The following is a 13,194-nucleotide window of genomic DNA, read 5'->3' as shown; positions in this document are numbered from 1 at the left end:
GGGCTGGTTGGCACAGGGGCGAACTATCAAGCAGGCTGTGTGCGGTGGTTGCGAAGGCCAGCGGGTGAGCGTAGGGCTGCAGGGGTAGCAAATGAGCATAGGGCTGCAGGGCTTGTGGCAGATTAAGTGAGAAGAGTTTTAGGGTTAGGGTTAGGGCTCGTGCTGATAACGTGTTTTAGAGATACGGGAATTAAGAGAAAATTATTGTGTATTCTCATTGATAATAGGGGTCTCTTTATATAAAGGATTACAATGCATAAAATCAGAATCATACAAGGAAATGTGATTATACATTGAATAGGAATATATAGATCATTCTAAATCCTATTACCACTAGTTCAAGTAACCTAGAGTTTGGGCCAGACACACAAATGTGGATTTACTTGAACAATCATGTTATTTTTATTAATTTCACTTGCACATCTTTAAGGCATGCACTAATAATTAGGGGAATTGTAGTGTGGTCGATTTGATGAGATGCAAGTTAAGGCAACTTGTTAGCCCTAATAGTCGATATTATCATATTTTATTTTGAATTGCTTATTGAGTGGTGATTGAGGTGTATTTTTTTTTTCCAAAGGTTATGTTAGTTAGGCTTTCTAGCCTAGTCTATATAATAATAGTTGAACAATCATGTTATTTTTATTAATTTCACTTGCACATCTTTAAGGCATGCACTAATAATTAGGGGAATTGTAGTGTGGTCGATTTGATGAGATGCAAGTTAAGGCAACTTGTTAGCCCTAATAGTCGATATTATCAGATTTTATTTTGAATTGCTTACTGAGTGGTGATTGAGGTGTACTTTTTTTTTTTTCCCAAAGGTTATGTTAGTTAGGCTTTCTAGCCTAGTCTATATAATAATAGTCTCTCATAAAGTTCAACCCAATTTTATCCAACTTACTTTAAGACATATGAGTAGCCTAAAATATACTTCTCTAGGGTTTAGACAGAAAATCAGCCCTTGAATCACCCACGACAAGGCAATTACCATCACTTTAGAAAAGAGGATGACAAGATCGATCACTAGTCATCTCCCACTTGGATCTAGGAAAGTTCCCACCAAGAGAACAAGGCCCCCTTTCTACCCTTCACGCGTCCACACCTGTAACAGACTTAATGATCCACTCACACCATTGTAATCTCAAACACTTCAAGCTTAACCTTAGTTCCAATGTGAGTGTCAAAATCAATCTTCTGGTGTGAGGATAAAATTTGGTAAATCGAAAAAAAAAAATAAAACCCCAACAAAGGGGCCAAAAAATTGGGTCGGGCTGGTTTTGGAATTGGGCCTCGCGGGTCATCTTGGCATTTAAACCCTAAATGGTGATGAAAAAGCCGACGCCGTCAGTGTTGGGCAGAAGCCGGTGGTGGAAGTAGGGACTGAACCAGAGAAAAGGGTAAGACAACCTCCTCCAACTCCTTCTCTTTCGTTTCAGAGTTAAAAAGAGTTGAAGTAAATGTGAGACCCAGAAGCAACAGAGAGAAAGGAGGAGACTCTTCTGGTGACAAACAATGGCAATTGTAGGACGACAAAGAAGAAGAAGATTGTTCAAGTAGAGCAGAAACAAACAACAGTCAGATGGTAATATCAAACTAGTGAAGTCCATCTTGAATCTCTCAAAATTCAAGATTGGCTTACTAGTTTCATTACGATCTATAACTTGCTTTGTTTCTCCTCTACTTGAAGACTCTTCTTCTTGTTTGTCATCTTACTCAAGATTCAAGATGGGCTTTGGCTTACCTATGTCGTCGGCTTTTCATCACTACTAGAATTGAGCACCCGTTACCGAGTCATTTTCATACCCAAATCCATAATATAATGAATTTATGTATGAGAAAATCTATAACACACTGGCTGTTCTCGGTTGTTTTTTTCAGGCGTTGTTTTTGGGTACTCTCCAAATCCCAACAGCACCACTCAGGATTTCAATGAGTTTTGCTTTGCTTACATGGTTGACTGAATTTCAATGCCATAAGCTTCTTTTATATTTTGGGAATAGCTGTTCTGCTTTGTTGGTTGAGTTAGTCTACAACTTTTTGCTACCATATGCATGGTTTTGTGTGTTTCAGTAGGATTGAGTAAGAACACTAGAATCAGATAATGGCGCCATATACAATCACAACTAGTCAGTGATAGATTGATGACTGACTTATTCAATATGGTTCATGTAACAAAAACTTACTCTTACTTGACTATAGTGTGAAATCAGGACAAAATAACAGAATTTAGTAAATGTCTCTCAATTAGATGTTAGGTCAATTATGTTCTTTCATTTTCGTTTTCGTTTTCATTTTCATTTTCATATTCATTTTCATCTTGCTTTCATTGTCACAGGAAGGTTCATATGAATGGCAAGTTCACAGTTCCATTGTCTGCAATCGGTCAGAGTTTCTTCCCCGTCTCGGCTTTCCATATCTACTTCATTTTATCATGGTAGAGTGAATTTCAAAAGAAAGAGCAATTGTCTTGTTTATGCTTCCACCAACAACTTCAACAGGGACCTTCATCTTCAATCAAAGGTGCCTATTTATGTAGTAATCCCATATTGATTGTCATTCTTGTCAGGTGTATGCCTTGTTCACTGTAATATGGTAGGGACTGGTACATGTCTAAAACAAAAACCTGTGAATGATATTAAATGGATGGTTTTCTTTTACTCAGCAGATCCTGAACCTGTCAACCATAACATGAAACAATATAACTCATTTATCACAAATGATTATTTCTTCTAGTTCAATGAGACTCCCACACTTTCACTAGTGATAGTGTCTAATGCATCGTGTCTATCAAAGCCTGATGTGGTAGGGATGTTACCTGTCTGAAAAACATTTGATACAGAAGCAAATGCAATGGAGTTTCTCATTATATAACAAAATTTTCTCTTCAAAGTATCCATCATTGCCCTTTAGTTGATGTATGGTATACTGAGCTACCTCTGGCCTTTTCATACCAACCCCTTTTCCTTAACTGTACGTGTTATTTACAAACCATATACTTGTGAGTTTCCTTTTCCTTGGCTAACCAGGTATTGTCGCAAATGTAGTTAGGTAATTGCCATGTCAGAATCTAAACTTACTTTTCAGACTTCTTTCTCCCAGTGCACTTTTAAATCATATAATTACTAGTACCATCGACATGTCACTACAGTGTCTACCATATATTGATTAGGGTGTAGGTAGAAACATTACAAAGTTTGGCAAAAGAAAGAACAAAATTTTCTATAGTGAAGTCTTAGTTACCATGTATTTGTCTTAGGGTGTTCATCATTCAGCACTCTTGTTTATCTGATGACACTCAACTGGTTTCAATTTTGTAATCCATTAGTTTATACTTCTTCTTTTTTCCCCATTCATCATGTTTATATGGATCCTGTTTATCCATATTTATTTTCTTAGTTTTGGAAGAACCTCATCTGTGTGATTTACCACCATCCCCTATTCAATATGTGTGAATTACCGCAGATGCAATTTTTTAGTTTTTACGGATTTTAGTTTATCATTTTCAATCACACTGATGCAATTTATTAAAGTTTACTGATTTTAGTTTATCATTTTCCTTTTTCCTTTTGATGAACCACTCATAAAGATTTGTCAGTTTCTTGTTTTCATATCAACACACACTTTATTTTTCCACCTTTGTTTGAATAAGCTGTTTAGTCTCTGCCAAACTCATAGAAGTTGGCTTGTGTTTTGTCAGATATGACTACTCCTTAAATGAGTTATGCATTAATCTCATTTGTTAGTCATCTTTTGTCCTCTTTTTCCTGTTTCTTCATAGAAACTTTGGACATGCTTTCAGGTCGAAACAGTGTTAGACAGTGTAAAGTGGGATGACAAAGGTTTAGCAGTTGCAATAGCCCAAAATGTTGACACATGAGCCATCTTGATGCAAGGGTTTGCAAACAGGGAAGCAGTGGCTACAACAATCTCCTCCCGGAAGGCCACATTCTACAGTCGGTCGCGATCAGCACTGTGGACAAAGGGAGAGACCTCCAATAATTTCATTAATGTCCATGACATCTTCCTTGATTGTGATCGAGACTCTGTATGTTGTTGGTCTAGTCTTGTTGAAACATATTTGCTAATATTTGCATTTCGTGCTCGTATATTACCTTGACTTGGTACTTTTTCTCAGATAATATACCTAGGGAAGCCTGATGGCCCTACTTGCCACACAGGAGCAGAGACTTGCTACTACACCTCGTTGATTGATTTGTTAGAAGATCAGCAGGTTTTCAGCCTTAAACAATTAGAACAAGATTACTATGTCTTCTATTATTCTTCATTACGCAGGTCAAATTACACTATGTTTTGTAAGTGATTCAGATAATCTGTGACAGAGCGGAGGAGATAAATTCCCGTTGACCACTCTGAACTCTTTAGAATCTACAATTGCAAAGCGAAAAGGAGAACTAGAAGTCCCACAACCTGGAAAGCCCTCGTGGACGAGACGACTACTACTTGATGAGAAATTGTTGTGTTCGAAAATCAGGTATGATGTTATGCGAGTTGTAATGATTGCATATTCTTTCTACTTTCTGAAGATAGTACTCAAAATTTATTCAAGAAATCAACAAGTTATTAAGGGAATTAGAGAAGTAATATGTATACTGGCAATGTATGTGTATATACTTGGAACACTATGCTAATACATAATCTATCTTCTGTATTTTCACGAGCTGATGGTTTTCTTTTCTCACTCTAGGGAAGAGGCAGATGAGCTATGTCGAACATTAGAGGAGAATGAGGATAAGTCACGTACTGCTGCAGAGATGGGAGATGTGCTCTATCATTCCATGGTTCTGCTGGCCCTTAAAGATGGAAAAATGGAAGATGTTCTAGAAATTCTACGACGTAGATTTTCTCAGTCGGGTATCGAGGAAAAGAGAAGTCGCAAGACACAAGGCTAGACACGGACTGTATTCTGTCAAGTTTTGAGACATGCCATTCAAAGTTTAGATAGTCTGTTTGTTATGATTAAATATTCTTCACCACCGTAGGTGGTATTTTTGCACCTTGTTTGCATCTAAGTTGGTAGTTTTGTACTGATGCTGTTACTTTGATACTGTTTGGATTGAAAATCATCAAATTCTAGAGTATAATGATAAACCTGTCTCCAGATTTGCCCAGAACGAAGGATCACTTGAGAAGAGAATATGTTTCAGAGCCCGAAATTTATATTCTTCACCACATTTTGCAAATTACGATCTCTTGAGATTATGAATACTGGATTCCATGGCTGGTACAAAAAGTTGCCAAATCAGAGACGGGTAAAATCGTTAGGGCAGTCGGCTCTCTACTAAATTGAAAAAGAATTTGATTTTATTCAACAAAAAAAAAGATAAGAAAAAGAATTTGATTATATTCAATTCCAATTAGGTTTGGAGAGTTTGTAATATACATGTCTTCAGAAATAGTAGTGTCCAAAAGTGATCTGATCGGTAATTTTCTTATATTTATTGAATATTGAATGTGGATTGTTGAACATAAACAACTCCCCATAACTATATGAATGATTGAAACTCAAAATGAAAATATTAAGTGTCACGCAGGTAATTGAAGCGTAAATAACGTTCTTATGGTATTGTTTTCTCCTAGAAACCCTTGTTGCAGATTTGCTTTTATTTCTATTGGTGATATTATTAGTAAAATTACACAAGCATCACTAATCTGAAGATAGGATTCTCTGTTTGTTCATGACACTCCAAACTAAAGAATACGCCTATCGCACTTAAAAAGCAACAGGAGTGCATTTTTTTTTTATTACATTGGGGGGATCAAACGAGTTTGGGTCTAGGTGACTGGCTATAATTCATGCAATGTAAATAATCCATGCATTATATACATCCAGATATGAAAGATGAATAATTACAATATTTCTTAAATCTTTTTCTGAACCTTCAGAAAGAACTCCTTCCCAAATCTGATCTCTTCAGCTCCATTTTTATTTCTTGATGATTTATAGTTGAAACTTCAATAGACTAGACCAAGACATCTGTAAAAAGAAATAAAGCAGGTAAAAGTACATGGTAAAGAATCCTTCTCAGTTTTGTACATAAACTCTTTTGCTGTTTAATCAACTGCAAGGCAAATCTCGAACACCACCAGTAAAAGACTCAACAAGCTAAGAACCAACAAACCCAACCAAAAGCACAACTAAGACTCCGCAGGTAAACCCTCTTGATGAAGACCCTGTGCAATTGCATTAATGCCCTCTGCTTCTCCTCCTGGGATAACAAGAATATGTAAAAAATGTGCCAAAAAAAAAAAAACAATTCAGAAAGAACACAGGGAAGATTAAGTACTTTGGAAGACAAGTCCTCCTGAAGCGTCTTAATCTCATCTTCATGCTGAAGCCTCAAAGCTCTCAGTCTAGTAACTTAGGCATATTAGACACAATTTAGTTTGAGCTTAAAGCTGCATGAAGAGGCAGTAAGGAAGATTGACCAACTGAAGGAGAGATAGTTTGCATGCAGAACTGAGGCATTTTGGGAATTTGCAGACTCAGCTGACACAAGCACAAGAAGACGTTCAGATATTGAGAACCAGTGTTGGGAACAAGTACAAGAAAGCATTCAAGAATGTGTCTGCAAATTCCCAACTTCGGTGTTCCTGAATGATTTCTTGTAATTGTGTCGATTGAGTCCCCACAGTCCCAACACTGGTTCTCAATGCTGAACGTCTTCATGTGCTTGTGTCAATTGAGTCTGCAAATTCCCAAAAAACCCTCAGTTCTGCACGCAAACTCTCTCTTTCTCTCTTTCTTCAGTTGCTCAATCTCCCTGATTGCCTCTTCCAACTATCTCTCAACTTGTTTTCAGCTTGAAGTTGGATATGCCTCAGCTCTTCATGTGTTTCGCTTTTAGACTTTGTTCCATTTTATCATGTTCCTGCTGAAAAGTAGACCAACAAATATGAAAGTCAATAATGCTCTCCTCCATATGTGGCAAACTAGTTGGTGTAGTTAAAAACAGTCAGAAGCATGTGACAGAAATGCCTCAGAAAAGGAGCAACTTGCCAAATCAAAACTGAGCTCCTTAGAACAGGGCCAAGGGTAAAATTAGGATTAATTTTATGAAAAGAGTTGCCCAGTCTCTAACAAAATTGCAGGTAGGCTATATAGTAGAATTATTACCGGTGCAAACAGACTTGAGTACAAAACAATTTTTTTCTGCTTTTGTTGTTTTATCAGCTTATAATTTACATATAGACTAATGGTGAATGCAAAGGAACGAAGAATTTGTTCAATGCAATATATGCTGAGAGGTATTTAACATGTGGAAAATAATTACTCCTCTACTAAATGTAAATGTTTGATAATGTCAGAGAATGCATAGGAAGAAAAAAAAAAAACCATCGTGTCAGTATCAAACAAATGTATTTTCTGCAAAAAGTGATTACCAGTTTTATGTTTAATAGCATGCACCACTTTCCCACAAATACCAGCGCAGTATGTTCCTCCTGAACACGCATTAAGTGCTGCCTAGATTCTTCTTCGCATTCTTCAAGCTTTTCTCACATTCTACCTCCCTTTCTCAAACAAGTTTTTCTGCCTGAAGTTTTAATTAAACGAAGTCAATTCAAGAACATGATTTATCTCTAAGATATTCCAGGAGATAGTAATGAGCAAACCTTTTGCTTTTCCATGTCTACTCTAAGATATTCCAGTCAATTCATACTCCTTCCGGATGTCATTAATTGCCCGAGTAAATGTGTCTTAATGTCAATTCAAAAGTAGTTTAACAACTGTACGGTGTCCATAAGATGACCACCACTGATCATTCCTGTGAGATGTGGGCGACTGATAACCACTTATCAGTCTGCTTGATGAAGCGCGAAATGGTGGCAGCCAATGCTTGGATTTCAAGCTCAATTCGCTTCTCGTTTATAAACAACTCCTTCACCCCACCATTCACTGCTTCGACCAGAAGCTCAGCCACACATGCCACCTTATTCATTGCATCATTTTTCGCCTTCTCTGCCATGATCACTCAGAGTTTAGTAATTACTCATCTCAACATTAAAGATTTTCACAACATAAAATAAATACCCCAGATTGAATATTGGTACACTGACCGGTGACGGTGAGTCCATGGAGTCGAACAGAGGAATGGTGGTGCTCCTAAAACAACTGGATTTGTCTTGGACGAGGATGATGATGCCACATGAGCATGTGCCGGTGGAAGAGGGGCAGCTGAATACATGCTTGGCAGCAAGAGCTGTGCTGATTTGTTAACAGCATTGTGTTTTGGTGGGCTAAGCTTTATTATTGCCTAAGAATGATTTTCAACCAAATGGCAACCCTTTCTGTGATCATCAAACTATATCTAATGATGCATTGGCTAACTTCAGCTATAAAAATGTGAGTAATCTTTAGACTCTGTTTATCTGCAAAACAACAAAGGAGCCACTGAATCAGACTTTGTTCAAACCAACTAAGCAAATCCAATAAGATGCAAACTAATAACTAGAGATCACTCCAAGGTAGCAGGATTCCCGTACAGTGCCCTTCACAATCCTTAATAAGAAAGGTTCAAACAGGTAGCAGAGTATCAACCTGCTCTAACAGACAAATGTTTATTTGGTAAGTGAGAAAGTTTCATCACAGACTTTGTTTATCAATTTTATCGTCAACTAGGCTACAAGTGAGGATAGGATAGTTATGGCTTATAAATTATAATCCAAGAACTGCATACCAGTACAGGTAAATAAGAAACAACAAAATTCATACTATTATCCTAACCAAATTGGCAATATTATTGACACAAACCAAAGAAGAAATTTTAACTGAAAACCAGTTTCTAACCACATATACTCCTTGAGAGAGTAGCCCAGACTAAAGATACTGGTAGTCCAGAAGATACATACATGTCAAATTAAAATGAAGATGTGTTCATATATGATCAATAATACTACCTCAATCGAGTATGGGAAACAGAATCTCCATAGTCATCTTCAAGCACATATCGGAGCTTCCTGTAAGCATGCCCACTCAGAATGTCTTTCTCTTGAAATTCTTTTAGCAACTTCATTGCCTGTCCAACCTGTCCTTGTCTGCACATTTCATCAAGTACTGTCTTATAAGTAATGAATTCAGTTGACCTTCGCTTCTCAATCATCTCCCACAAATACTTCACTGCCTCCTCAATCTCTCCACTAAGAGCCAAAGCATTCACAAGCGAGTTGTAGGATTTACTACTCGGGATAAACCCTTTAGTCTTCATTTCATTGCACAACTGCTTAGCATTGTTTGTTCGGCCTTGAGCACATAATCCATGGATGAGATAATCATAGGAAAATGTGTTTGGCAGGCAGTTATAGACCACACCCATCTGATGGAATACTCTAAGTGCATCATTCACATGAAGGGAAAGAACATACCCCTTAATCATTGAATTCAAAGTATAAATATCGGGTTCAATCCCATCATTCACCATTTGCCTAAACAGACATCTTATGGTTTCCATATACATGTGATTTATGTAGGTATTACATCCCCTACTCAAAAAGGCAGTAAACAGAATATTGTATGTCCTAACTGAAGGCCTACAGTCCATGTTTCTACTATTCTTCATGTGTTTAAATATATTGACAGCTCTAGTCAACTTCCGAGCTTCTGTGAAAAAGTAGATAATGGAATTGAAAAGCGCCTCAGAACCCATGTGAGAGATAGCAAGCACTTGGTTGACAATGTCATCCATCTCTTCGTACATCTTAGCTACACCAAGTTTCTTTATTGTAATGTGATAGCTGTTAACATCATGTTTGAACCGCGACTGTTGCGATGCCCAATTGAACAACTCTAAACACACAAGAGGATCATCTTGCTTAGTTATAACATCGCATAGTTCTTCAGGTGTAAATCTAGGCAACAACTGGGATACAGACCTTTGAAATTGGGCTTCATTAAGGGTTGGTTTTCTACTGGATTCTAATCTTTTATTTTCTCTCCTTCTAAAAGATCGGGATGGGGATGAGTAAAACTTATGCAATGAAAATCGCTTGTATATACCAAGAAATCCATTGGAAGCAACTTTGGGTACTATGTCAAAGTGGGGTTCAGTCAAATAGTGTATTGGCCTCAGAGTACTATTAATGGGATTCAAACTATATGAATGAGCATCCATGCTCTTCAGGTTGGACAAGTCTTGATGAAAAGGGTGTTCACAAAAGAGCTTGTTATTGAGGTTTTTGAGCATGCAACTATTTCTGCAGCAATATCTACGAAGAGAAATCATATTAGCGATAACTGAGCGATTACCGAAAGGTGAGAGACACCAAGTTCTGCGCTACTGAACTTGCTAATTTGGTAGGCGTCCGTATACCATATGGCTTTTCAGCAAGAAAACTGAAACGACAAGCAGAACAACAAAAGAAAATTAAAGCTCAGTCAGATAAACAACTATAATATAATGAAATTTTATAAAACAAGGGAATCCTTTCTCAAATCATTAAAAATGCGGACTTCCATCATCTAACAGATCAACACACAGTATAGACATATCAAATGCTCTACAGAAAAGCAAATGAAGAAACAAAATGGAAAGAAAATATTTTTGGGAGAGTAACTGGGAGAAGCACTACAAATTCGGAACCGAGCTGAAATGTACGATAATACCTGCAAATCATTACAGGTCTGCAAGCTCATCACTGTTTCTCTTAAATGATCCCAATTAACAGCATTACAAAATTAAAACACAAAAACGAATCGTTTTGGTCATTTCAACAAATTACATAAAGGAGATACGTACTTGATCGTCTCCCAAATCAACAACCACATAGCATAAAAAAAACCATTCAAAATAGACCTTTCTATAACCACACAAAGTTAATTGCATTTGATCAACAAACAATCACATAAATCAAGAAACAGGGTCTCTCTTTCATTAGGTACAACTCTAACTCATTGGGGATATGCACATGGAGATAAGAAGGAATTCAAGCTGGACCCAGAATCCAAAATATGAAAAGAAATCTAAACCCACAAGCGGTTTACACTCTACACCAAAACCCATATCAAAACACAGATACCCCTCTTGAAACAAAAGCAGCAGATGAACAATTCACTAAGCTTTGAGAAATAGACATAGACAACACGCCTAGAGCCATGTAACTGGAAAAGGAAGAGCTATACGAACCTTTGGAGGTCTCCGGCCAACTACAGAACTGCTTCTGCTTGTCTGCTTGTCTGTATCAATAATTCAATATCAAGTCATAAACTACCTGAAAGGATTATCAGGAGAAGGTATGAAGGATGAGAGGATCGGATCAAGTGCTTCAGGAGGAGGAGATGTAGCGGTGGGAGGAGGTCGATAAAAGACTACTTTCTTGTAGTGACTAGTGTGAGAGTAGAGAGTCAGTGTATGTTTGCGCCCTTGCGATAGACCGAGACGGAGGAGAAGAAGGAGGAGGCTGCAAAGGTGAAAAGCACGGGCTGCACGGCACGTGAGATTATACCAATTGTTTTTTTTTTTTGAAGGGGTACCAATTGTGTTTTTTTTTTGGATTCTTGACCAAAAGTCTAAAAATGAGTTAAAGTTATTCCACTTACCCCAACAATAGATTTTTATTCTCACTAACCCAATTTAAAGAGAAATGACTATTCTGCCCTCTGCTTAATTAACAAATTACATACTGCCACTCGAGCTTCTCATCCCCGATATCTCTCTCTTTCTCTCTCTCCCCCCAACTGACCTCCAGCTCCGGCGACGTTTCAGCCCCTCCGGCGTTCGGCGCTTGACCCAGGCGCTCTGGACCCAGCCTCTCCGAGGTACGACGTAGGCCTTCCAACGTTCTACGTAGGCCCTCCGGCGCTCGATCTAGCCTCTCTGGTGCTCGACGAAGGCTATTCGGAGCTCGATCAAGGTTCTCCAGCGCTAGATCAAGGTTCTCCGGTGTCGATGAAGGCTTTCCGGAGCTAGATCAAGGTTCTCCGGCGCTCAACCGGAGCCAACGCCAGAGTTTGATGTTCAACCGGAGCCTGAATCTAAACTAGAATTACAACCCGGAACCAGAGTCGATGCTGCAGATCTGATGATGGAAGAGAAAAGCGCCGGCAGAGTTGGAATCATTAATCTGGTTTTTTTTTTTTTTTTTTTGGGGGCAGAAAAATCAGGAAAAAAAAATTGAAGCATGAAAAGGCTTAAGTATTGTTTGCTGAAGGCTAAGAAATCTAAAGATAATTGGCCTTCTCTTTTACTTATGTGAAATTGTGAGCATATATATATGTTGCAGCCTTAATTAAGGTATTTCATGTACATTATGATATGTAAGTGGATATTCTAAACCTTAAGTTTTGGTAAAATAGGGGAGAAGGCTCAAAATGAAAGAAAAAAGACAAAAATGAAGTTCTATTGGGGGGCAATAGACGTCTATTGGGGGCCAATAGACGTTTTGAATTAATATAATCTCCTTATTTTTTTCTTTAATAAAAGTTTTCTTTGTCTAAATTTAGGAAGATTAGTTCCAATTTCAGCAACCGAAAGTTCTATTGGGGAGCAATAGATGTCTATTCGGGGGCAATAGAAGTTTATTACTCTTCTATTGGGGGCAATAGACATCTATTGGAGGGCAGTAGACTGAAAGTTCTATTGGGAGACAATAGACGTCTATTGGGGGGCAATAGACACAGGGGGCGGCTGCCGGTGACCGGATTCCGGCGAAAGTTGGCCGGATTCCAGCGAAAGGTGATCGGATTCCGGCGAAAATTGGCTTCGTATTGCTCAAATAACATCGCACAGTTCTTCAGGTGTCGGTCCTCGTATTGCTCAAATGCAGCCATTACCTTCTGAAGTACCAGAAGCACTACCTCCCTACCATTATGCCTCATTGACTATTTCAAAGGCACATCACTCGTTTTGCAAAGCCTGCTCTTTAGCAAAAACAGGATCGAGACCTTCCTATGCTAAAGATACAAAACAAAACATTCCATTCATACAAAGGATACAAGGAGATATCTGTGGACCTATCCATCCAGAATGCGGACCATTCAAGTACTTTATGGTTCTGGTGGATGCTTCGACAATCTGGTCACATGTTGTTTTATAGTCCACAATAAATGCTGCAAAACTCCTAGCACAGATTATACGCTTAAGGGCTCACCACCCTGATCACCCTATCAAGTCTATAAGGCTTGATAATGCTGGAGAGTTTACATCAAAAGCATTTGATGATTATTGCATGTCTATTGGG

General features: G+C 38.1%; 2 protein-coding genes across 6 annotated transcripts; one reads left to right on the top strand and one right to left on the bottom strand.

The window, feature by feature from the left end:
* Positions 1-1,299: 1,299 nt before the first annotated feature.
* LOC112166136 (histidine biosynthesis bifunctional protein hisIE, chloroplastic) lies at positions 1,300-5,112 on the top strand. The gene is made up of 6 exons (XM_024302908.2): positions 1,300-1,400; positions 2,339-2,523; positions 3,803-4,048; positions 4,139-4,234; positions 4,344-4,495; positions 4,709-5,112. Exons 3-6 carry the CDS (start codon positions 3,890-3,892, stop codon positions 4,911-4,913), a joined length of 612 nt encoding a protein of 203 aa, XP_024158676.1. The 5' UTR covers positions 1,300-1,400; positions 2,339-2,523; positions 3,803-3,889; the 3' UTR covers positions 4,914-5,112.
* Positions 5,113-5,917: 805 nt separating this feature from the next.
* LOC112201560 (pentatricopeptide repeat-containing protein At2g27800, mitochondrial) lies at positions 5,918-11,413 on the bottom strand. Of its 5 annotated transcripts, none has more exons than XM_024342464.2 (7): positions 11,142-11,413; positions 8,920-10,351; positions 8,080-8,391; positions 7,636-7,981; positions 7,405-7,556; positions 6,309-6,896; positions 5,918-6,230 (listed from the first exon to the last, which is right to left on the bottom strand). In XM_024342464.2, exons 2-3 carry the CDS (start codon positions 10,239-10,241, stop codon positions 8,388-8,390), a joined length of 1,326 nt encoding a protein of 441 aa, XP_024198232.1. In that variant the 5' UTR covers positions 10,242-10,351; positions 11,142-11,413; the 3' UTR covers positions 5,918-6,230; positions 6,309-6,896; positions 7,405-7,556; positions 7,636-7,981; positions 8,080-8,387. The 5 variants fall into 5 exon arrangements, with proteins under 5 accessions (XP_024198232.1, XP_040362943.1, XP_040362942.1 ...); XM_040507009.1 differs by having other exon boundaries at positions 5,918-6,195; XM_040507008.1 differs by having other exon boundaries at positions 6,309-6,893.
* Between the last annotated feature and the right edge of the window lie 1,781 nt (positions 11,414-13,194).

Source organism: Rosa chinensis, chromosome 5 (genome assembly GCF_002994745.2).
Source record: "Rosa chinensis cultivar Old Blush chromosome 5, RchiOBHm-V2, whole genome shotgun sequence".
In the NCBI taxonomy this organism is placed as follows: Eukaryota; Viridiplantae; Streptophyta; class Magnoliopsida; order Rosales; family Rosaceae; genus Rosa; species Rosa chinensis.
The sequence above is the reverse complement of the archived record's forward strand: the minus strand, read 5'-3'. Positions and strand labels throughout refer to the sequence as shown.